Raw genomic sequence first — 27,098 nt, 5'->3', positions numbered from 1 at the left:
TAGAATGTATTAAAACGTTACATTCCCATGACGCCCAAAAGACAGTTCTAGTATTGATAACCTTTGACACCAGCCTCTTTGATCTGCTGGATCTGAATAAATTGGTTGGTTGGATGGCTTCAATAGTCCAGAATACGAATTGCAAGTCATTCATATGCTAATCATCCAAATATTCTGCTTAAAATGATCTTGCACTGCTATCCTCAGCATTCATTATTCTTAGAGGAGGTCAGAACAAGCAATGGAACCAAATCTAAAATATCCTGCCACATGAAGGCTACTCCTACAGACCGGAACGACAGATCGCGAATAAGTCCTTATGATGCTTTCATTGGCGTCCCATCATTCAGGGCAGGTGGTGGGGAGTTCCCAGTTGTCTTGAAAGCACCATAAATCCAGAGAATGCCAGACTTTGATGAGAAAGTTTCATGACAAAATTTGCCCACAAGAAGGACCGCCGTGCCACCTTCCTGTTCAAGTGAGCACAGCACAATGGTGAGTCCAAAAATGTATTGTATGCTGCTGCATAAATGATGTAATATGCCAGGAATATATGTATACTGTAGCTAAGAAAGTCATACTAGGTGTATGTTGTGTAGTAAGCTGTTAGTAGCCCATGTGCCTCACCCTAATAATTTAGTCCCTTTCCCCCTTATAACTTACTGTTCTGACTTGGTGGTGCATATCTAGCCTATAGCATGTTTCAGAGAAATGCCATCATCAAATTTTGTAAGAGCTTTCATTGTCTGCTTATATGCCCCCGCTAATGCAAGTAACAGAAGGATCTGAAGTCAGTGGTGGGAAGTACACCACGACTCAATGGCTGGAGCCTTACCTGAGGAATGAATATTCCTAAATTAATCTGAGAAAAATTAGCACCTAGCCTATTTGGACACTTCTTCGTGACACTTATCAATTCCAACCCCTTCAATAACTCCAAAATCCTTATGAGACCAGAACACTAAGCACATTCTTGGACAATTTGTTTGTGAACTTGTTTTTATGGTGCTGCATTGTCATGTAGCCTACTCTTGTATTTTGGTTAATTTGAAATAAATGTTTTAGGCCTACTTATTTTTGCCCCATATTTTTTGTATTTTGTAAGAAACTAGATATAGGCCTAGATATAGTATAGGCTGTTTTTAGCCTTCAGCATTTATATAACCATATGAACTAATTTATATGCAATATTCTGCCCATATGAACAAATGTATATAGACCTAGGCGACGATATTCTGCCCTTATGAACCAATACAATATTTGTAGCCATAGCCTATGTGATTTAATGAAAAGCAGTAAACGTACACATTTAATAACACTCTAATACAATCACGCAATAGTAAACATACACAACATTGTTTCACATTCTTTATTAACACTCATAAACACAATCACGCAATAGGTTACAGCTCGCTTCACAGCTTCCCCGGGAAACTTGACGTATTGTAGCCTCACTTGGATGAAAGAGTAGCAGAGGAAGGAGTTCGCTTCTGCTTTGTATTTGTATTTATTTGTATTTATTAAGGATCCCCATTAGCTGCTGCCAGCAACATTAAGACAGTTGTATACAGTTTAAAATATTACACGACATTACATTTCATAACACTTTACATTTAGTGTGTTCCCTCAGGCCACTACTCCACTATCACATATTTACAATACAACATCCATGTGTACGTGTGTGTAGAGTGCGTGTCTTATCATGTGCATGTGTGTCTGTGCCTGTGTGTGTCTCTTCACAGTCCCGCTGTTCCATATGGTGTATTTTTATCTGTTTTTTTGTAATCCGATTCTACTGCTTGCATCAGTTACCTGATGTGGAAGACAGTCATGGCTCTATGTAGTACTGTGCACCTCCCATAGTCTGTTCTTGACTTGGGGATTGTGAAGAGACCTTTGGTGGCATGTCTTGTGGGGTATGCATGGGTGTGTGCTAGTAGTTTAAACAGACACCCCGGTGCATTCAGCATGTCAACACTTCTTCAAAAAACAAGTAATGATGAAGTCAATCTCTCCTCCACTTTGAGCCATGAGAGATTTCCATGCATATGATTAATGTTAGCTGCTGCAGTGTTCACGGTAGAATATTACGCGGTGCTTCGGGGCCATCATCACCCTTTCTATGACTTGTACTGTTGAGATACTCTTCTCCACTACAGGCTGTTTCAAAACATCGATCAGATCTTGCATGCTGACTGCACGTCTCAACAATTTATCCCTGTTGTCCTTTGAAAGGGAACTCCGTGACTCTTTGGACAATGATGAAATAATCTCCATCTTCAACACCAAGCCTAGGCGTCTACGCCTTGTGCTGTAAAATGTGAAACAAACAAGAAAGGTAAGCCTGAATACTGTTTATTTCTGATTTAGCCGGTTGTCATGCCTGCCTTGGTAGGCCTATACGTGCTTGATTCAAAGTGTGCTACTTTACTCATACCTACTGTGATATTAGGCTATGTATGATGATTTCATGTTTTCATGCCTGCCTTGGTAGGCCAAGTATATGTTTGCTGCTTCAAGTGAGCTATTGTATTCATACCTGCCATGGTATTATGTATAATGATTTTATGTTTTCATGCCTGAATGCCTACAGAGTAGCGTTTGCTTATTCAAAGGGTGCTATTCATTTCATACCCGCCGTAAAGCTCAAGATCGGCCTAAAGTGTTTGTATTGTATTGTGTGTGGCTGTTTTCATATGGCAAAAAGTGTGCACTTTTGGGCTTAATGAAAACACTTTCAGGGCTTTCTATTCTTCCTTGCTTCTTCGTGCAATAATCTGTTTGTTCATATTCCAAACCAGTGCTGGTGTCCGGACGATGCGCTGACCATGGTCCTGAATCCACCTGTTATGTCTGTACTGTAGATCGCTCCTTTGAGTGGGAGTGGTCGATCTGATCTGATAATATGTTGATTATTTCATGAGGTTGGACTGTCGGACTGAACACTTCATCCATTATCAGTATTTTGTGACAGTATAATTTTTCCCATTTTATCACTGCACTTGTCTGCTGGTGTAGACTCGCTCTTGCGCTCTCTGCAAATATGTCCCAAAAATATTTGTGCGTTTTTGTGTAGCTTAATTCGTGTGAAAATATACTTTTTTGTGCGACTTCATTCATATGAAAATACTTTTTTGGGGGGGCAAACTTCGGAACTATCTTTTGAAAGTTATTAGAGCAATGCATGATGGGCAATGGTATTCTACACTGCCTTTTTCTTGTGTCCCACATTTATTTATATATTTAAAAAAGTGTTAACAACCCAATATTGTTAATCAACCATCATGGACATTTTATTAATAGTTTTATTCTGTGTTGTTACAGCATTCAACCCACATAATGCATAGTACAGTTAATAAAAAATAAAAAATTGAAGCGTAATTAGAAAACCATGATTATTTTGTAATAATCGAACCGAAATCGAACCGACCGCAAAAGCTGTTATGTACAGTGCCTTCAGAAAGTATTCATACCACTTGACATTCCATATTTTATTGTGTTACAGCCTGAATTCAAAATGGATAAAAAAAAAAAAATCTTACCCCTCTACACACAATACCCCAAACTCAAAACATGTTTTTAGAAAATGTTGCTAAGTTATTGAAAATGAAATACAGAAATATCTAATTGACATAAATATTCACACCCCTGAGTAAATACATGCTAGAATCACCTTTGGCAGCGATTACAGCTGTGAGTCTTTCTGGGTTAGTCTCGAAGAGCTCTGTCATGTTGGTTGTTGAGTATTGCTAGACAGCCATTTTCAAGTCTTGCCATTGATATTCAAGCCGATTTAAGTCAAAACTGTAACTAGGAAACTCAGGAACATTCAATGTCATCTTGGTAAGCAACTCCAGTGTATATTTGTCCTTGTGTTTTAGGTAATTTTTCTGCTGAAAGATGAATTTGAAAGAGGTAGGCTAGGACATCTACATAAAAGGCTATATATCAATCTAGAACAGGATTATCAATTTTGGATGCAATTTGAATGAGTTGATGGAGAGAGAGAGAAAGACAAATCCGAGCACTCTAAAGCAATGATATTCGAGTGATAGGCTGTTTTAAAACTCTGCAGCTGCAATAATAAAAAAAAAAGGTGATCCAGTAAGCAAGATGGAGATAGGTAAATTATACCGCATTCAGTCTTTATATTACAGTAGCATAGGCTATGCTGCAGCAAATGTAGGCTTACCTGTCACAAGAAAAAAAGTTACCATGATGAGATGATAGGAATACATGCTATGTGAACTACGCTCCATACTGAGACGGGCTATCTGTCCCCACCCTGAGTGTTGATGATTCATCATGCAGAGGCCGTAGAGAAGCCTGATTAGACATTGCATATCATTTAACAGTTCCATTCCACACCATGCTGTTCATATAAATAATGTATTATAATTTACCGGTTTCTAGCAGTTATTTATCCCGGGAAAAGGGAGTGGTTTTGGGTTGTAAATCCCGGTAAATCTTGGTAACCGGGTTCCTGCCATCTAACCCTAGGCTTTTTTTTTTTTTTTACTAGACATTTACACAATCGTATTTATTTCACCTTTCAGGAAAGATTACCCCTGTGATGCAACCTCTCTCCTGGATGACAAAGAATAGAAGTACTACTACTCACCGCAGCTGTGTCCCTGACCAGAGCTCCCATTTGCATGCTGATAAAAACATCCAGGCTTGAAACCCCACCTCTTTAAGGAATACCTGGGGTAGGATAAAGTAATCCTTCTACCCCCCCCCAAAAAAATAAAAAAAATAATACATATTGTAAAGTGGTTGTCCCACTGGCTATAAGGTGAATGCACCAATTTGTAAGTCGCTCTGGATAAGAGCGTCTGCTAAATGACGTAAATGTATCTGTACATCCTCTTTACTGTGACATGAACCCAGGGTAGCTATATTCCCTTTCCTGTCTTTTGTGTATATAGGTCTTTCTTTATAATAGGGCCAATGTGTGACATTGGGATAAACATTTCAAAATGGTTTGAAACAAAAATAAAGAAGATTTTCATGCAGTTCCACATGTGTACTTAGAGGAATATAAGCAAATTGGCCCATAACTCCACTAACAACATAGGCCTAGGACTATACATCCTTTAAGCAGAGTTCAAACAGACATTGGAAAGTCAAATTCAAGGACTGCAAGGAATGTATATAGGGGCCTAATACAGAACCCCCCCCCCTTGCCAATGCATTGATATTTAAATTATTATTACATTCTAAGATATGTGAGAATAATGTGGACTTGCCTGACTAAATACATAGAGCCGATTTTTCTGTAGCCTATGTGGCAGACGCAGGCACACATAATAAAGCCATGAATAGTGGTAGCATTAATCTCACCATCGCTGTTTTTATCATGAGAAAGTGACCAAAAACCAGGTTCCTTTTGTAATGGAAGGATTAGTATGGAAAGCCATGTTGAAGCCAGCATTAGATGTTATTGTCCTCATAATTACCGCACATGGTTTTACTGCAACAGAGCAGCACAACACCCTTCAATTGGCGGGAAACAAACTAAAGTGACCACATCTCTCACAAAAACTGATAGAAAATGAAATCACAGATAATTATAAGGGAGCAGGAAAACGTATAAATTGGCTACAATAATTACAAGGACTTTCAGATTTTCAAGGTAGGCCTATTCCAGTACTTGAATTTCTGAGATCCAAATTATAGTTCAAGTAGGCTACTTCAAGCCCCTTGTACTGTTTAAAATTGCAGGTGTAACATGGACACCAAAATGTATTTGTCATGTTATTTTATTCACAGATCATATTGTGAAGAAGCCCACTAGGCTATGTAATTTGGTGTTATTATATACATTATATACAGCGGTGGGTGTCGCGCAACAGTCTTTCCTACACAATTGCACACAGTAGACTTGGTGTCCAATCCGAAGCACAAAAACATATGAAAACATTAACTCATTAGCTTGATGCTTTCTGACCCTGCTGTAAATCAAGCAGGCAACAACAGATGACCAACATCAATTCGCTAGGGATATTAGATCCAACGTGGATCCATGTACAACTGTCTTCACCGGCGTAACGAATGAGACATCAAAATATTCTATGGATATTAGATCCAACGTGGATCCAAGCAGAATTGTCTTCACCGGCGTAACGAATGAGACAACACCAAAATATTATTGACATTCCTTGCGAACATCTTTTTTTCCAGCACTTGGGATGTTGTTGCATCACATGCACTATCACAACAGCTGTTCGTCACTTGACTGTCATTCAGAAAATTCTTAATTAAAACAGCTCAAAACCAAATGCGCATCCAACAAGTATTATGCATAATTATTGAAGAACCACATTAATGACAGTATCGATTTGGGTTTTAAGTATCAAGGTAAAGTGACTTTCGGTTGGAAGCATTTGATTTTGCAATCGCATATATTTTGGGGGATTTGTGTGCCCATGAAAACGAGTTTCACCCCGTAACAAAGGAGACACGTAATGTTACGTAGTTATACTGCATTTCTGAGATCTAAATACAAAAGACTGTCCGACAGCTAGATCCAGGATTCTTACACGGTTCAAGTTCAATGTCTAATTTAACTGATTAATGCTTAATATATTATAAAACGACAACTTACACTAGAATAAATGCAAAGACAGTTTTTGGACAAATCCGTCAAGACACCAACCCACGAGAAAGGGTTAAACATTAGGTTTTAAATCAACACATGAATTTGATTGAATATAGCTATGTTCCCCCCTTATACAGTATCTTAATGTAATGACATGAAGAAAATTGGCAGATTATTACCAATAAGTTATCAACAGCTGTAACAAGTTGTCCAGTGTAGGAATTCTCACTGGTATCCTAGTTTATAGAAAGACCCATATGTTGAGTGTCGGCAACAAATGGGCTGTGGGCCTGTGTTCGTAACTGCTACTAATAGGTCTTTGTTTCAGGAATATGGATTTGCCTGGCCCGTGCATTGACACCTCTCCAATAGATGGGAGTGATTCACTTTTTGTTGGTGATATAGGTTGATGTGTTCAAGTGGAAACAGAGTGTAATGTCCATATGCTACAGGACTGCTTTGCTAGCGCTGACTGGAATATGTTGAGACTCCGCCGATAACATTGACGAGCTAACCACCTCCATCACCGGCTTCATTAGAAAATGTATTGGCGACGTTGTCCCCACGGTGAGGGTTCCCCAATCAAAAGCCCTGGATTAACACAGAGGTTGGCGCTAAACTAAAGAACAGGGCTACCGTACACAGAGCTATCATAGACAACCCTGAGGCTATGGGCGAGGACAAGAATAAGTACAAGAAGTCCCGCTATGACCTCCGAAGAGTCATCAAACGAGCAAAAGGACAATATAGGAATAAGGTGGAATCATATTACACAGGCCCCGACGCCCGCCGCATGTGGCAGGGGCTACAGTCCATTACGGATTACAAAGGAAGACCCAACCATGATCTGCCCAACGATGCATCTCTACCAGACGAACTCAATGCATTTTATGACACCCTAGACCCACTCCAATTTGCATACCACCCCAACAGATCCATAGATGACGCAATCTCAATTGCTCTCCACACTGCCCTCACCCACCTAGATATGAGGAATACCTCTGAACACCTCCCTCCGCAACTGGATCCTGGACTTCCTGACAGGCCGACCCCAGGTGGTGAGGGTAGGCAACATCACCTCTGGAACGCTGACCCTCAACACAGGGGCCTGTCACGACTTCCGCCGAGGCTGCCTCCCCTCCTTGTTCGGGCAGGTTTCGGCGTTCGTCGTCACCGGCTTACTAGCCACTGCCGCTCCATATATCATCATTCCATTTGTCTTGTCTTGTCAATTACACACACCTGATTCATATTCCCTAATTAGTCTGTGTATAAGTGTTCCCTCTGGCCCCTTGTCCTTGTGGGTGATTGTTTTATGTGAAGATGAGTGTAGCTCGGTTGAGCTACCCGTACTTTGTATTGTCAGGGTCATTTCTCCCCGTGTGCTTGTATTGTGTTCCAGTGCGCCTGTATTACGCCCTGTGCTGTTGACGCTATACAGCTCAACTGTGTACTACAAAATAAACTCTGTATTCAGTGATTTACTCTCCTGCGCCTGACTCCTTCAAATCACACTCTCACAGAATCACCCACCTTGCAATGGAGTCAGCAGGAGAGGAGCGCATGCCTGGAGTCATGGCAAGGGTCCAGGAGCATTCTACGATAATGGCCAGCTTGGGAGAAGTGATGGATCGGGTTCTTCAGGTCGTCCAACGCCTGGAGAGGAGAGGACTCGATCTGTCGAGACCAGCTGGCCAACCGGATCCAGCCACCCACACCCCAGCACCCGGAGGGATCCAGATATCCTGACCACGGGAGTTCGACGGGACGGCGGCTCTCTACCTAGGATTCCTCCTCCAACTGGAGCTCTATTTCTCCAGCACCAGGCCGGCCCCATCGGAGCGGGAGAAGGTGTCCGCCCTCATCTCCTGCCTCTTGGGGAAAGCCCTGGACTGGGCCAACGTGGTGTGAAACAAAGGAGGAGCCACGTTGGAGAACTACGGGGAGTTCGCTCGCCTCTTTCGGGCTGTCTTCGATCACCCGCCCGAAGGGTGAGCGGCTGGTCCACCTGAGGCAGGGGACGAGGACTGCACAGGACTTCGCCTTGGAGTTTCGGACTCTGGCAGCGGGGTCCAGGTGGAACGAGTGGGCCCTTATCGACCATTTCTGGTGCCATCTGCGGGAGGACGTCCAACGGGAGGACGACAGCGACAGTGTCACACTGGTGGCACGAAGGGACAGTACACCACACATTGTTGTCAGCGCTCTTTTGGGTCTGGAGGCGGCAGGCAGGGCATTCTCGCATAACCCCAGGTATCGAACACCCACACTCGTTCAGAGCCCTCTGCTGCGCACTGTTCCCTACCCATCTACTTTCCCGATCACATGGTGGTTCCCCAGTGTAAGGCGCTAGTCGATTCAGGCGCAGCTGGGAACTTTATGGACAGGGCATTCTCACACCGGCTAGGCCTTTCATTGGTTCCCCTATCCATTCCACTCCCCATCAGAGCACTTGATAGTCGACCATTAGGGTCCGGATTTGTTAAGGTGGTTACTGCACCAGTCACCATGATTACCCAGGAGACTCATTGTGAGCAGGTCACTTTTTATATTATTGAGTCTCCTGATTTCCCTGTGGTATTAGGTCTCCCTTGGTTAGCACTCCACAACCCCACCTTCTCATGGCCGCAGAGGGTTCTAACGGGGTGGTCGCGAGAGTGTCAGGGTAGGTGTCTAGGTGTTTCCGTTGGTACAACCATGGTGGAAAGTCCAGACAGTACCTCCACCGTGCGCATTCCCCCAGAATACCTCGATTTGGAGCACACGTTCTCTAAAATGCAGGCTACCAAGTTACCACCTCATCGGGCGGGGGATTGCGCGATAAACCTCCGGGTAGACGCTGTACCACCCAGGAGTCATGTGTACCCTGTCGCAGGCTGAAACGGCGGCTATGGAAACATACGTTGCCGAGTCCCTGCGCCAGGGGTATATACGTCCCTCCACTTCACCTGCCTCCTCGAGTTTCTTCTTTGTGAAGAAGAAAGACGGTGGTCTGCGCCCTTGCATTGATTATTGACCACTGAACAAGGAGACGGTAAGATTTAGTTATCCTCACCCCCTCTTTCCGTCAGTGATCGAGTCAATGCATGGGGCGCACTTCTTCACCAAATTAGATCTCAGGAGTGCGTACAACCTGGTGCGTGTTCTAGAGGGGGGTGAGTGGAAGACAGCATTCAGCACAACCACGGGGCATTATGAATACCTGGTGATGCCCTACGGTTTGATGAATGCTCCATCTGTCTTCCAGTCCTTTGTGAACGAGGTGTTTTGGAAAATGCTTGGTCGCGGTGTAGTGGTCTACATCGATGACATTCTGGTGTATTCCGCTAAGCGCACCGAGCATGTGTCCCTGGTTTGCAAAGTGCTGGCCCAACTGTTGGAAAATGACCTTTATGCCAAGGCAGAGAAGTGTATGTTTTTCCAGCAGTCCGTCTCCTTCCTCGGATACCGCATTACCACCTCAGGTGTAGAGATGGAGGGGGATCGCATTTCAGCTGTGCGTAATTGGCCGACTCCCACCACCTTTAAAGAAGGTGCAGTGCTTTCTGGGCTTCGCCAACTACTATCAGAGGTTTATCCGGGGCTTTTACAAGGTTGCAGCTCCCATGACATCTCTGTTGAAGGGTGGGCCATCCCGGCTCTGCTGGTCTGCTGAGGCTGACCTGGCCTTCAGGAAACTGAGGGGTCTGTTCACCTCAGCCCCGGTACTGGACCACCCCGATCCATCACTACCGTTCATAGTGGAGGTGGATGCGTCTGAGGTAGGGATAGGCGCTGTCCTATCTCAACGCTCGGGCACGCCACCCAAGCTCCGCCCCTATGCCTTCTTCTCTAAGAAGCTCAGCCCGGCGGAGCAGAACTACGACGTTGGTGATCGGGAGCTGTTGGCGGTTGTCCGAGCTTTGACCATGTGGATGCATTGGCTCGAAGGGGTGAAACACCCTTTCCTCATCTGGTCGGACCACCGTAACATGGAGTACATATCCGGGCAGCGAAGTGGCTGAATCCTCGCCAGGCCAGGTGGGCCTTATTCATCACCCGGTTCGATTTTTCACTCTCATACATCCCGGGTACAAAGAACGTGAAGGCAGACGCATTGTCACGGCTGTATGACACAGAGGAGAGGCCCAGAGACAACACCCCCATACTCCCGGCTTCCTGCATTGTGGCGCCGGTAGTATGGGCGATGGACGCGGATATAGAGCATGCATTACGCACAGATCCATCTCCACCTCAGTGTCCAGCTGGGCTGCAGTATGTGCCTGCTCTTATCCGTGATCGTCTGATCTACTGGCACACACGTCACCCTCCTCTGGTCACTCAGGTATCGGTCGTACAGTGTGCTGCCTGACCGGAAAGTACTGGTTGCCTACCTTGGCTAAGGACGTGAGGGTGTATGTCTCCTCCTGCTCGGTGTGCACCCAGAGTAAGGCACCAGGCACCTCCCAGCAGGTAAGTTACTACTTTTACCAATTCCACAGCGACCACGGTCTCATTTAAGTGTTGATTTCCTGACTGATCTTCCCCTCTCCCAAGGTAACACCACCATCCTGGTCATTGTGGACCGCTTTTCAAAGGCCTGCCGCCTCCTTCCTCTGCCCGGTCTCCCCACGGCCCTGCAAACTGTGGAAGCCCTGTTTACACACGTCTTCCGGCACTATGGGGTGCCAGAGGATATAGTGTCTGACCGAGGTCCCCAGTTCACATCCAAAGTCTGGAAGGCGTTCATGGAACATCAGGTGGTCTCGGTCAGCCTGACCTCTGGGTTCCACCCCGAGACTAATGGGCAGGTGGAACGGGTCAATCAGGATGTGGGTAAGTTCCTGCGGTCCTACTGCCAGGACCGGCCGGGGGAGTGGTCGGTGTTCTTGCCATGGGCAGAATATGCCCAGAACTCTCTCCGCCACTCCTCTACTAACCTAACGCCATTCCAATGTGTTTTAGGTTACCAACCGATTCTGCCACCATGGCACCAGAGCCAGACCGAGGTCCCTGCGGTGGATGACTGGTTTCGGCGTGCGGAGGAGACGTGGGATGCTGCACACGTTCACCTCCAACACACTGTGTGTCGTCAGAAGGCCAACGCTGACCGCAACCTGGCCCCTTGTCCTTGTGGGTGATTGTTTTATGTGAAGATGAGTGTAGCTTGGTTGAGCTACCCGTACTTTGTATTGCCGGGGTTATTTCTCCCCGTGTGCTTGTATTGTGTTCCAGTGTATTACGCCCTGTGCTGTTGACGCTATCCAGCGCAACTGTGTACTATGAAACGCGCCTGACTCTCACAGGGCCAAACAGGGGTGTGTGCTTAGTCCCCTCCTGTATTCCCTGTTCACCCACGACTGCATGGCCACGCACGACTCCAACACCATCATCAAGTTTGCTGACGACATGACGGTGGTAGGCCTGATCACCGGTGAAAATGAGTCGGCCTACAGGGAGGAGGTCAGTGACCTGGCAGTGTGGTGCCAGAACAACAACCTCTCCCTCAACATCAGTAAGACCAAGGAGTTGATCATGGACTACAGGAAACAGGGGGGTGAGCACACCCCCATCCACGGGGCTGCAGTGGAGCAGGTCGAGAGCTTCAATTTCCTCAGTGTCCAAATCACTACATTTACATTTTAGTCATTTAGCAGACACTCTTATCCAGAGCGACTTACAGTTTAGTGAGTGTATACATTTTTTATACTGGCCCCCCGTGGGAAACGAACCCACAACACTGCCGTTGCAAGCACCATGCTCTACCAACTGAGCTACAGGGGACTTAAAGACTTAAAATGGTCCAAACACACGCGCACAGTCGTGAAGAAGGAGCGACAGTGCCTTTTCCCCCTCAGGAGGTTGAACAAGTTGGGCATGGGCCCTCCAATCCTCAAAAGGTTCTACAGCTGTACCATTGAGAGCATCTTGACTGGCTCCATCACTGCCTGGTATGGCAATAGCACCGCCCTCGATCACATGGCGCTACAGAGGGTGGTGCAGACAGACCAGTACATCACTGGGGCCGAGCTCCCTGCCATCCAGGAGATCTATATCAGGCGGTGTGGTAGGAAGGCCAGGAAAATCGTTAAAGACCAACCACTCAAGACATAGACTATTCTCTGCCTCTGCACGGCAAGTGGTACCAGTGCATCAAGTCTGGCACCAACAGGCTCTTGAACAGCTTCTATCCCCAAGCAATAAGACTGATAAATAGCTAACAAAATAGCTACACGGACTATCTGAGTTAACCTTGAATCTTTATTGACCTTTTATTTTTATTTTTGCACTCTATGAACACTCACTGGGCCTTACACATTCACACCCACTCCATCATCTGCTTAGTCACAAATAATATGCACATACATTTATACTGACTCCATACACACGCACACCCACTCACACACACACTGCTGCTACTCTGTTTCTCCTGTTGCTTAGTCACCTTATACCTATACATAACTACCGCCATCACTCCAGTATCCCTGCACATTATAAATATGTTATTAGAACTGACCCTGTATATAGTATGCTTACTTACTTACTTACTTATTGTGTTCTTCATATTTATTTCTCGTGTTTTTTCTTCTTCTAGTGAATGAATGAATGAATAAATGAAATTGTGTTATTGTGTCAAATCGCCAGTTGGCAAACCTTCCTTTATGGGATTAATTGACACATAAACAAACATTACAATAATTCACTGTGATAATTCATTGAAAATTCTTCTTCCGGTGTTCTCTGCAGTGCGCATCGCATAAAGAGTGAAGAAATGTAAAGCTAAAAATAAAATGTAAATAATAATAAATAAGGTAATCCAAACAATAATTATATCCCTAGAGCAGCAAAGAATATGCAAAGAATATTCATACACTACCAGTCAAAAGTTTGGACACACCTACTCATTCAAGGGTTTTTCTTTATTTTTACTATTTTCTACATTGTAGAATAATAGTGAAGACATCAAAACTAAGAAATAACACACATGGAATCATGTAGTAACCAAAAAAGTGTTAAGCAAATCAATATATATTTTATATTTGAGATTCTTCAATTAGCCACCCTTTGCCTTGATGAAATCTTTGCACACTCTTGGCATTCTCTCAACCAGCTTCATGAGATAGTCACCTGGAATGCATTTCAATTAACAGGTGTGCCTTGTTAAAAGTTAATTTGTGGAATTGATTTCCTTCTTAATGTGTTTGAGCCAATCAGTTGTGTTGTGACAAGGTAGGGGTGGCGCACCCCTGCGTTCTCGAGTTGCTCTCTTGCGAAGGTGTGAGCCGCTTCTAACCGGTTCTGCAGACGACTAACATAGTTCGGGCCAGGCAAAACGTCAGTTCGGCTGGGGTGCGCAACTCAGTTCGGCTGGGGTGCGCAACTCACGACCTAACATTAGTAGCACTGGGGAGCACGCAGTCGATTCTTGAACAGCCGACGTACATGCCATAAGAATAAACGGTAAGTGGGTGTCCCAATCTCTCTGGTGTTTTGAGTTAACGATGGCCAGCTGCTGCGCAAATGTTCTGTTAAATCTTTCCACCAGCCCATCACTCTGGGGGTGAAGCGGAGTAGTGCGCGTCTTCTCCGCGCCTAACCGTCTACACAACTCTGAGAACACCCGTGACTCGAAGTTTCTCCCCTGGTCGCTGTGAATAGACTGTGGCACCACAAACCGACTGATTATTCCCCCTACCAATGCATCAGCTACTGTTTCTGCCTCCTGGTCTGGGAGAGTGTAAGCCTCTGGCCACTTGGTGAAGTAGTCCATAGCAGTTAGAAACCACCTGTTACCGCTGTCTGTGGTTGGAAACGGCCCCACTATGTCTACCCCCAGTCTCTCCATGGGCTCCCCTACTGGGAATTGTTGTAGGAGGGCGTGTGACTGACCTGGAGGTCCTTTTTTAGCAGCACACTCATCGCAATGCCTACAAAAGTCCTCCACATCCCTCCTGTGCCTGGCCCAATAGAAGCCTTTACGCACGCGCTTTAACGTTTTGGAGACCCCAAAATGCCCTGCGCCTACTCCCCCGTGAAGCTGCTGTAACACGCTCCCCTGCAGCCTTTAGGGCACCACTACCTGCCACGTAATTTCTCCAGTAGCTGGCTTTTTCCATTTCCTCTGGAGCACTCCCTCAGCCATTCTAAAGACTGTAAATTTAGCCCACAGTCCTTTGGTGACTGGTGATATAGGGGCTACTTCCCCCCATGGCGGTCATCTTCTCTCTTCCACCCACCGCAGCACAGGACGCAGCTCTGCGTCCTCCTCCTGGTGACGCCTCCACTCCCCGACGTCCACAGCCTCGAACTCCCGGCACTCTGTCACACTCAGCTGACTCACTGTGGCGGTGACTCCCTCCTCCATGCACAGTTCTCTCTCTCGCTCCACCCGTTTGGCGCAGTACCCACAGCCGTCCTCAGCACACGGGCGGCGGGACAAGGCGTCTGCATTGCTGTGGCGAAGGCCAGCTCTGTGCTCCACCTGGAAGTCGTAGGGTTGCAGCTCCTCCAGCCAGCGGGCGATCTGACCCTCTGGCTCCTTGAAGGAGAGAAGCCACTGCAGGGCGGAGTGATCTGTCCGGACCACAAACGGCAGGCCCCCCAGGTAGTACTTGAAATGGCGTACTGCTGCCACGACAGCCAAAAGCTCTCTCCTTGTCACGCAGCAGCGTTTTTCAGCCTTATCAAAAGTTCTGCTGTAATAAGCTACTACGTGCTCCCCATCAGGACCACGCTGAGCCAGCACAGCCCCCAAACCCTCATTGCTTGCGTCGGTGTCCAGGATGAACGGACGGTTCTGGTCTGGTGAGGCCAGGACAGGGGCCTCCACCAGGGCACGTTCGAGGGCTTCAAATGCACGCTGGTGCTCTTCGGTCCACTGAAAAACAGTGTCCTCCTTGAGAAGGTGGTTTAAAGGAACCGCTACCCCCGCAAACCCCTTCACAAACCTACGATAGTAGGATGCCAGCCCCAGGAAGCTCTTAACCTCGTTTTTTCCCCCTGGAACTGGCCAGCCCCTCACAGCCTCCACTTTGTCTGGAATCGTGCTGATGCCCTCAACACCCACCTCCCTTTGCATGAAATGGCACTTTCCCGGATGTAATTTTTGCCCCGCCCCCGAGATCCTCTCCAACACTCGCCTAAGTGCCCCCAGTGCCCCCTCGAACGATGTGCCATGCACCAATATGTCGTCTAGGTACACGACACACTCGTCTCTAGGAACCTCAGCCAGCACTCTGTCCATGAGCCTCTCAAAGGTGGCAGGAGCATTACATAGCCCGAAGCACAGCACCTTGAACTGCCAATGGCCCCTATCCGTGGAGAAGGCAGTTTTTTCACATGCCCCTGGCGAGAGGGGCACCTGCCAGTAGCCACTGCGCAGATCAAGGGAGGAGAACCACGAGGACCCTCTCACGTGGTCTAGCGACTCATCGATCCTCAGTAGGGGGTAAGTCTTTAGTGGTGACAGAATTTAGGCCCCTGTAGTCAACACAAAACTTAAGTTTACCCCCTTTCTTAGGCACCATGACGACCGGCGCAGACCATGGGCTATCTGATGGCTCAATGAAATCAGCCCGCAACATGTCAACAATAGCTGTGTATGCTGCTTCCCTCCTGGCAAGGGGAATACGACGGGGCCGAATTTTTATGGGTCGGGCGTCCCCAGTGTCTATTTCGTGCTGAACTAGGTGCGTTTGCCCTACCTCATCTTCTCCCCAAGCGAAGCTATCTTTAAAGTCCAACAGCAGCTGCTTTATCCAGACCCTGACAGTTTTTCAGCCACACAGCTTCGACGGTGTGATAGCTTCCTCCTTCCCCCCCATCGGGCTGATGGGGTGAAGAAGCCAGTGTGTTTTGGGCTACTGGGCTGTCTGTGCTTGCACTGTTATGGGGAGTGAAGGCCGTCGCCGCCGGAGACAGCTGCTGGGATGGCACAACGACCAAGGGAGCAGCCGGGACGACCTGTGGAGTTTCGGCAAGCTCCCGAAGGCGACATTCCCACTGTGGGCCCCCCCGACTGCCTCAAAGTGCCCGAAGCTAAGTCCAACTGAGCCCCACAGTTTTTCAAAAAGTCCATTCCCAGCATAAAGGGGGCCTGCACCACTGCTACCCACACCGGACACCCCACAGTTCTCCCCCCCACAGTCACAGACAGCTGACACTTCCCTAACATGGGGGCTAGCTCCCCCGTGACAGTCCGCAGCTGGACAAGGGTCGGCTCCACCCGCACCCCAACAGGTAGTATCTCTGGTCTCACCAGGGTTACTGTAGAGCCTGTGTCGACCAGGGTCAAACATTCCACCCCCTCTACCTTGACGATGACATTGCAGAAGTCCCCAATGGTGGTACGTCCCACCACAACTACCGGACTAGGAAACACGGCGGCAGCTACACCCTGGGGGAGCACCAATGTAATGACCCGGCTGGGTCATAAAGGAAAAAGAGACGGACACCAGGTGTGCATGGGCAGAACACAGGTTTGTTCCTAAACTGGGCTATTGTTCAGGCCACAGCCCACGCCGCTAAATTCCGAATGTACACAAATATACAATGTCAAGTTAAGGGCAGACTCATAGGAGCAGATCAGGATCCCGAATAGAAGAGAGAGAGAGATGAGACAGCAACCCCTATTTATGCATTTCAAAACCCCGCGGGATTACCCATCATACCCCCTCAACCTTTCTGTCTGCCCTCGCATATTTAACCCCTGCTAGCACCCATGAGAACAATAACACACCCACGAACACAGAACACAATACCGGGTCGTTACAATATGTCTCCCTTATTTTGGTTTTCGAACAGATATTCACAGTGATACTGTTGGAAAAGGTCAGACATTTCAGTTGCCCAGGCTCCCCCTATGGATAGCTCTCATTGAAAAACTTTACTAGCTATGCTGGCAGTTGGCATATCCAACAGTCTATTCCAAAGTCTCCCCATACATGCTTTCCATCTCACCTCACAGGGTTCCCAGCCCATGTCCCCAGTTATTGCAAGTATAGGTGCAAACTTGTGGACACCTAAAAAGTAACGTACTACTCTGTTATGGACATGTTCGTTTTTGAGATACCTCTTAGCACCCCACACTCCTTCTGAATAGTCCAGAACAGGACACACACGTCTGATACAGTTTGGAATACGTAGCATAACCAATATCTTTGAGTGTTTTTGTAATTCCCCCAAGAGCTCTACTTGCTGAGTCGGCCAGGGCAGATGTTCCATATAGAAAGATAATATTTATAATTGCTAGTAAACTCAAGAATGTCTTCACCAAAACAAAACTGAAAAACACTTCTCTTAGTACCTGGTTGTCTAAAAGTATTATCTGTGTTTTTGTCTGGTTGATCCTGAGTCTCAATCTTTTACACCAATTGACTGCAAATAATAACATTTTCTGCAGGTCTTGTTCAGTTTCTGCCTGAAGGTAAGGAGGTGCCATTCCCCTCACAGCTCCGTAGGCAAGCACCATGGTCTTGTAGCAGATGCGAGCTTCAACTGGAAGCCAGTGGAGCGTGCGGAGGAGCGGGGTGACGTGAGAGAACTTGGAAAGGTTGAACACCAGACAGGCTGCAGCGTTCTGGATGAGTTGTAGGGGTTTAATGGCACAGGCAGGGAGCTCAGCCAACAGCGAGTTGCAGTAATCCAGACGGGAGATGACAAGTGCCTGGATTAGGACCTGTGCCGCTTCCTGTGTAAGGTAGGGTCGTACTCTGCGAATGTTGTAGAGCATGAACCTACAGGATCGGGTCACCGCTTTGATGTTAGCGGAGAACGACAGGGTGTTGTCCAGGGTCACGCCAAGGTTCTTTGCACTCTGGGAGGAGGACGCAACGGAGTTGTCAACCGTGATGGCGAGATCATGGAGCGGCAGTCCTTCCCCGGGAGGAAGAGCAGCTCCGTCTTGCCGATTACATTGTTATTGATTGTTGTATTGTTGGGTTTTGAGTTTGCAAGAAAGACTGTACTTGTGCATGTGGGGCCCCGTATAGCTCAGTTGGTAGAGCATGGCGCTTGCAACGCCAGGGTTGTGGGTTCGATTCCCACGGGGGGCCAGTATGAAAAATGTATGCACTCACTAACTGTAAGTCGCTCTGGATAAGAGCGTCTGCTAAATGACTAAAATGTAAATGTGATATTAAAATTGAAACTTGAAACTGTCAAGCCTCCTTACTCCTGATTGGTCAGTTCAGTGGAGCCAGATCATTATCACTCCTTCTGGCTGTTGGAGAGGGGAAAAGATATTAAGTGAGTTGGGGCCTTTTTTGGCCCTGCCTCTGGGAGCCTGTCAGCCTTTTGCCTGTCAGCTTTTGACATGATGAGAAAGAGTGAGAGAAGTCCTACATGCAAGATATTTTGTGAGTAGTGCTATAAACGTACTTGAAGAGGTTGTTTTTTTTACCATTCAGGGACCTCATCTCAAACACTCATGAAAACATGACAACATTATTGTCTACACTAAATAATGTGACTTTGGTCATAAAAAATGCATATGCATGAAAACAAAGACTTTTAATTCTGGAGAGAATTCTGGACACTAGGGGACACCTAGGCCTTGTTATGGATAAAAGTCTATAAAAGATAGATTGGTATAAGATACCTGCTCCATTTTTTGGGCACATGTTGATAAGATATTGGGGAATCACTGGAGGGGAATATTGACCCACTGAGCATCTCTGAATAGTCACCTCAGTGTACAGGTAAATAAACACACTAGGCGTTTTGTTATATTTCAGTCTTCTGTGATGTATATAAAGTGTAATATTGTGATGCAAACTCAAAATTGAATACATTTCAACTCTATATCTGATATGGTACAGGTGTCTTATTTTATTATGCCGGCTCTGTGTGACCCTGATTTAGCCCACTGCAGTAAAAGGTTTTAATGAAACGGTGTCCCTTGTAACAATTGTTGTTACCAGGTCCTAGCCTATTTATCAAACCTGGTATTACATGTGGATTCGATGGTTGTGGCACCTTGTAGTTACATATAACAAGGTCATATTTTAGCTTGAGTTATTAACATGGTAATTCACAGGTGACATTCAAATGTGTAATTACATTAGTTACATAGTGGAACAAGAGAATATGTAATAATATCAGTAGTTACACATGTGGAATAACCTTCAGCAAGTGAATAACTGATCCCTCAACAACCCCATTACCATGTAATTACATTATCTATGTAACTGCTATGTTGTTTACATAGTTATTACTGTGTTACTTACATAGTAATAGGGGCAAATTAATGTAAAGTGTTACCAAATATGGTGGTGGATCTTTGATGTGATGGGGCTGTTTTGCTTCCACTGGTTCTGGGGCCTTGTTAAGGTCAATGGCATCATGAACATCACCCAGTACCAGGTTATTTTTGCCAAAAACCTGGTTGCCTCTGCCAGGATGCGGAAACTTGGCCGCATCTCAGTCTCCAGACATGAACCCCATTGGATATCAAGGGTCTGGAAAGATTCTGTATGGAGGAATCCCTCCCAATGTGTTCTCCAATCATAAAACATCTGTGACCGACCGCAAAATTGAAATTGTGTTTTTTCTACATTGGATAAAAGTAGAGACTCAGAGCTAGAAAATGGTATATCATACACTACAATTGAGGAACAATGGGAAAGTAATTCTGCTTTGAAAGTTGATAAACTTGTAACCCCACTTTTGAAAAAATGGCACTTTAATGTTTTGGTACACCTACTGGAGACCTCTTCTTTGTCTACACGCATTCAGCATCGTTCACACCCTCTTAAGCATTAGCCCCACCCATCTCTTTAGGGATTCACATGTGAGGCCATGTGCTAAACAGTGAGTACGGTAGTGTACTAAACAACCAAAGATTTCAAGACTAAAGGCTGGTTTATACTACATCTATCGACATGCCTATACAGTTGTAAAATATATACCTTACGTTAGCCTAACGTTATATCCTAATTTGACTTTGGTGCAGGTCATGTTGTTCTTCATGTTACCGTCTCTGGTAAACACACACTATATCAAATAAAATCGATGTTATTTGTCACATGCACAGGATACACAAGGTGTAAACAGTACAGTGAAATGGTTACTTGCATAGTGGAGTCTTTTGTTTAGACATGTAGCTAGCTAGCTAGCTAAACAATTAACCATAATCCCAACTCATAACGTTACTACCCTGCATGAATCTACAGGTAGCTAAAACTAAACAACTAGATTCAATGTTAGCTAGCTAGCTAACATTAGGCTATAACTAGCAATGCAAATGGCTCTGAGATACGAATAATATTACTACACAGATCATACACATAATGTTAGCTAGGGAGCCAGCCAGCCAGCTAAGGTTAGCTAGGTAGCTAACAGTACGCTTCAACTTGCTAAGAAAACAACTTTCGGACAAAATTAGAAACGTATAATATCAGAGAATTTAGCTAGCTATACTCTCTTACCCGTATACATGGATGAACGCTTCTCCCTCTCTGTCACAGATGCCATGGTTGCCCTTAGTTTGAAGATGTCTTCCGGAGACAGGTCTTATATATAACTGTGTTCTCTTTTCGACTCCCTCCGCATTTGCAATCAAACGCCAGAATTTTCTCCATCTCCTTAGCTATCATACTCTGCTTCCACCGGGCATTCCACTGATTTCAAAACTCAGTCCTCCAGAAAGTGGAGAGCTTTGGCAACACATTTGCAGTTCTTCGTGATATCTTTCAAAAAAAGCTGCGTTAGAAAGGATTACCTACACATACTGAGCAGCTCATGTTATAGACAGAAGCATGCTACATGGCAGACCAATCCGAACTGATCTCTCGGCATGTCCAGCCCTATTTGACCCTATTTGACCAAGAAGGAGAGTGATGGAGTGCTGCATCAGATGACCTGGCCTCCACAATCACCTGACCTCAACCCAATTGAGATGGTTTGGGATGAGTTGGAAGGAAAAGCAGCCAACAAGTGCTCCGCATATGTGGGAACTCCTTCAAGACAGTTGGAAAAGCATTCCTCATGAAGCTGGTTGAGAGAATGCCAAGAGTGTACAAAGCTGTCATCAAGGCAAAGGATGGCTATTTGAAGAATCTCAAATATAAAATCTATTTTGATTTGTTTAACACTTTTTTGGTTACTACATGATTCCATATGTGTTATTTCATAGTTTTGATGTCTTCACTATTATTATACAATGTAGAAAATAGTAAAAATAAAGAAAAATCCTTGAATGAGTAGGTGTGTCCAAACATTTGACTGGTACTGTATGTTCAAATGCCTCTCTTGTGAAGTAGTGACACGCGACATCTGCCTAGTTTCCTGAAACAAGTCACATTTCAGAAAAAAGCTCAGTGCCGTTACCCTTGCAAAGGGAGGGTGCCGTAGTACTGAAAACAGGGGTGCCAATAATTTGGACCCCTATCTTTTTGAGAGAACAAAAATATGACTCTCTTTCTCTAAGTAATTATATAAAATAATTCCCCCCCCCCCTCCCCCTTTTTTTTATACATACAGTATAGCTATTTTTTGCTCATTTTTATCAATGGTGCCAATAATTTTGGACCTGACTGTTTATTATGTACCTATTAAATATCAACCTTAAAGCAAAAAACGTATCAGTTGTGGATCAGTTGTGTACAACAATTTTATGTATGTCTTTTGGTATGCATACCAGATTCAATCAGTATATTGTTGATCAAGTTGATCAGTATATTGGTGTTTCTAATTGAATTAGTATAACCTGAGCAGGTGTTCAGTGGATAACTAACCTTGATGAGAGGGTTAATGACTCCAACATTAGGACTGGCATTGAACACTTTGTTGAAGCCAGTCTCTCTGTTGACCAGCTCCAGCTGATAGAACTTCTTGTCGTCCTACAAAAAAAACAGGAAAGACTGGTCAGTTCATGTCTGTAACAACTTCTTGTTGTCCTACAAACAAAACAGGAAAGACTGGTCAGTTCATGTCTGTAACACAAGGACCACTTTGGAAACAAGCGTTTTAATTACTGCTTTGAAGTGGGGATCCAATGGACATCTTGTTGTATTATTTCATACCCAAATAAATAACATTCTAAATGTTAGTTAGAGGACTGACACGGATAGAATGAGGCCACACTCAGAGCCACATATACCAAGGTCCCAATTTAAGTCAATGAAAGAAACGCCCACTGTAGGTTCACTTAGAATGTTTATGCTGTATTTTATGGTAAAGCTGTTCCTCTGGCATATAATGTCATTGGCTATTGACAGGAATCCACGCCACACCTGTCCTTAAAATACAGTGTTAACATTCTGAGTTAACCCTCAGTGCGGATTTCCTTTACCTGCAACTGATTGAATTGAGTTAGGGCCCTTAAGTGTTTGCATCAGTACAATGTGTTGTATTATTCACAGGGAATGTTGGTAAAATCATTAGAAGTTGTAAGAAGGTAAAATAAACTCCACTAAAAGGAGGAAATCTTAAGGTAAAGTGTATATAAATTTAAAAAGAATTTAATGATTTCAGCTTTTTTTTTGGTTCTAATTTCCCCTTATAGCAGGTGCAAACACTTAAAATAAGACCATCTGATTTGTAGCTAGATGGTAGATATTCAAACTCAAAAACTTTAGTCAAGAAATCCTCTAGTCACATCTTGGCCACAAATGCTGAGTGGGTATTTTTCTATTTGTTTGATGTGTAAATTCAGATATTCCACACATTGAAATAAATCAAGGGTTAATAAAAATCCATGAATCATGGCATACAATCAAAGAATGTCAGTGCTTGTTCACGGTTTGAAGCTCCCATTATGAGTGTCAGTGAGAGGGTATTTGTTTAGTGAGCTTAAAAACCCAGCTAAGTGATGGAGCTAGCTGGGGGGGTTCATGTTGATGCCTCTTACACTTTTGCGCTATCCTTAGTTGGTTCCCAAAATGTTTCTGGTAGGTTCAGAAACTAGTGCTGCAGTCCAATTCTCTCCCTTTCTCCATGGAGTGTGCACTCATTCACTCTCCCTCATTGACTTAATATCATTGGATAGGTGTGTACATGGGCTAGATATGTATTTCTTACACCATGCTTTTAAATCCATGTGGGGGAGTGAACGAGTGTGAGAACTGCCAAGAAAAGGTTTATAAAGATTCTGTCATATACGATTTCAGGAGCATTCATGACTATGGAAATTAGTTTTTCCAGACCATGTGATCTAACCAGGGACCTAGTTACTGCAATAGTTGACTATAACAGTATATACATTTTAGGGCCTATGAGGACATCGTGGACAATTGGGTAATATTTGGTTGAGACGCTGATCAATGAGTTATTCACCCACTCAAGTAAACAGGAAAAAGTTTGTTGAATTCCCAATGTGTTTTCACTATGCTTTCAACCATCTAAAAGCAAAACCAAATTCCAATGGAAAAACATTGTCTGCTCCTGTAAGTCGCTCTGGATACGAGTGTCTGCTAAATGACTCAAATATAAATGTAAATGTAAATGTATGGTTTAGTTGTCACCTAAATGTGTTATCACTGTGCTTTCAACCATTTAAAAGCACAACAAAGTTCAAATGGGAAAACAATGTCAGATGTAGCTCAGTTGGTAGAGCATGGCGCTTGCAACACCAGGGTTGTGGGTTCGATTCCCACGGGGGACCAGTATGAAAAAAAAAGAAGGAAAAAAAAGGAAAAAGGATGCACTCACTAACTGTACAGTGAGGGAAAAAAGTATTTGATCCCCTGCTGATTTTGTACGTTTGCCCACTGACAAAGACATGATCAGTCTATAATTTTAATGGTAGGTTCATTTGAACAGTGAGAGTCAGAATCACAACAAAAAAATCCAGAAAAACACATGTAAAAAATGCTCTAAATTGATTTGCATTTTAATGAGGGAAATAAGTATTTGACCCCCTCTCAATCAGAAAGATTTCTGGCTCCCTGGTGTCTTTTATACAGGTAACGAGCTGAGATTAGGAGCACACTCAGTTTGTTACCTGTATAAAAGACACCTGTCCACAGAAGCAATCAATCAATCAGATTCCAAACTCTCCACCATGGCCAAGACCAAAGAGCTCTCCAAGGATGTTAGGGACAAGATTGTAGACCTACACAAGGCTGGAATGGGCTACAAGACCATCGCCAAGCAGCTTGGTGAGAAGGTGACAACAAGTTGGTGCGATTATTCGCAAATGGAAGAAACACAAAATAACTGTCAATCTCCCTCGGCCTGGGGCTCCATGCAAGATCTCACCTCGTGGAGTTGCAATGATCATGAGAATGGTGAGGAATCAGCTTAGAACTACACAGGATGATCTTGTCAATGATCTCAAGGCAGCTGGGACCATAGTCACCAAGAAAACAATTGGTAACACACTACGCCGTGAAGGACTGAAATCCTGCAGCGCCCGCAAGGTCCCCCTGCTCAAGAAAGCACACATACAGGGCCGTCTGAAGTTTGCCAATGAACATCTGAATGATTCAGAGGAGAACTGGGTGAAAGTGTTGTGGTCAGATGAGACCAAAATCGAGCTCTTTGGCATCAACTCAACTCGCCGTGTTTGGAGGAGGAGGAATGCTGCCTATGACCCCAAAAACACCATCCCCACCGTCAAACATGGAGGTGGAAACATTATTCTTTGCGGGGTGTTTTTCTGCTAAGGGGACAGGACAACCTCACCGCATCAAAGGGACGATGGACGGGGCCATGTACCGTCAAATCTTGGGTGAGAACCTCCTTCCCTCAGCCAGGGCATTGAAAATGGGTCATGGATGGTTATTCCAGCATGACAATGACCCAAAACACAAGGCCAAGGCAACAAAGGAGTGGCTCAAGAAGCAGCACATTAAGGTCCTGGAGTGGCCTAGCCAGTCTCCAGACCTTAATCCCATAGAAAATCTGTGGAGGGAGCTGAAGGTTCGAGTTGCCAAACGTCAGCCTCGAAACCTTAATGACTTGTGCAAACCTGGTGGCCAACTACAAGAAACGTCTTACCTCTGTGATTGCCAACAAGGGTTTTACCACCAAGTACTAAGTCATGTTTTGCAGAGGGGTCAAATACTTATTTCCCTCATTAAAATGCAAATCAATTTATAACATTTTTGACATGCGTTTTTCTGGATTTTTTTGTTGTTATTCTGTCTCTCACTGTTCAAATAAACCTACCATTAAACGTATAGACTGATCATGTCTTTGTCAGTGGGCAAACGTACAAAATCAGCAGGGGATCAAATACTTTTTTCCCTCACTGTAAGTCGCTCTGGATAAGAGCGTCTGCTAAATGACTAAAATGTAAAATGTAAAAAATATTTTATTCATTATACAACAACTGAATGCGTTATCACTGTTCTTCATCTAATAGCACAACCAAATGACCTGTACAAGTAGATGTATCTACTGCTTGGATAGTTCCATCTGTGCTAACTCAACCAAAAATCAAAGTTAAAGAATAGGATTAAGCTAATCCTATTCTTTAACTTCGATCTTTGGTTGAGTTGGAGATATGAATCCAACACATTATTTGTTGACCTGTCATCAAGTTATTAGGCTATTTACTGTATTGAAAAAGTGATACTGAATTGTGTTTGGTTGTCAACAAACCAAATATCAACATTTGAAGGAGATGTATCTACTACTTGGACAGTTTCATCTGTGCCACTGGCTTAGTCCTATTCTTTAACCTTTGATTTTTGGTTGAGTTGGAGACATAAATCCAACATGTTAATTGTTAACTGCTATTTAGGCCGGGACTCAATCTGATACGCATTATAGCGCCCTTGACATTTAAAGGTAATTTCCATTGCATTTACCGTGAATGCGATCTCTGTGAATGTCAGGGAAAATGCCTTTAAAAGCCGAATTGTCTGCTGTCCAGCGCGCTGTGCTGTAAATTAAATCCTGGGCTTACTGTATTGCAAAAGTGATATCTAATTGTATTTGGTTGTCAACAAAACCAAATATTAACATTTGAAGGAGATGTATCTACTACTTGGACAGTTTCATCTGTGCCACTGGCTTAGTCCTATTCTTTAACTTAGATTTTTGGTTGAGATGGAGACGTGAATCCAACATATAGAGTGCCTTTTATATCCCTCAGGCATTATGTGTGTACATTTTGCACATACACTCTAACTCAACTCTGTTTTCATTCAAATTAATTGTGTTTTCACTGAAAATCTAAATGTTGGCATGTCCCAGGTCATGTTTTTCCAACTTCTAGGAAGATTTTAACCCACTTAACCACAATATTTCACCATCATTGGTAAAGCCCTAGTTCTTTGTTGCTTTGGGAAAGTAATTTCTGAAGATTTTTACTTAAGATAATGTGATTCCTAATTAATTGACATTTGTCACTCAGGTTTAAAGATGTAATCGGCAGTAAGGGGAATCAGTGCCACTGGCCACCACCGTTGTTATTGTTTTTGTTGCCGAGCTGAGGAGCATGGTAAAAAAAATTGCTGTTCATATTGTGCTCTTCCATCGCGGATGATACAATGATGTCCAAGGGGTAAAAACGTGTTTGTTGTTGTAATATCGCAAACGGACGTGGCAGTTTCACCATTTAGGGGAAGGG

General features: G+C 44.5%; 1 protein-coding gene across 1 annotated transcript in view; it reads right to left on the bottom strand.

Annotated features, from left to right (window-relative positions):
- Window positions 1-1,361: 1,361 nt before the first annotated feature.
- Window positions 1,362-27,098, bottom strand: part of fam184aa (family with sequence similarity 184 member Aa) — a 113,942-nt gene continuing 88,205 nt past the window's right edge. The window contains exons 16-17 of the mRNA XM_084182127.1: window positions 22,315-22,419; window positions 1,362-2,311 (exon numbers count right to left, since the gene is read on the bottom strand). Of these exons, the coding sequence (XP_084038253.1) occupies window positions 2,300-2,311; window positions 22,315-22,419 (117 nt within the window). The 3' untranslated portion in view covers window positions 1,362-2,299. The remainder of the gene's footprint in view (window positions 2,312-22,314; window positions 22,420-27,098) is intronic.

Source organism: Coregonus lavaretus (assembly GCF_964263955.1).
Source record: "Coregonus lavaretus genome assembly, chromosome: 18".
Lineage (NCBI taxonomy): Eukaryota > Metazoa > Chordata > Actinopteri > Salmoniformes > Salmonidae > Coregonus > Coregonus lavaretus.
Note: the sequence above shows the minus strand (reverse complement) of the source record. Positions and strands in the feature narration are given on the sequence as shown.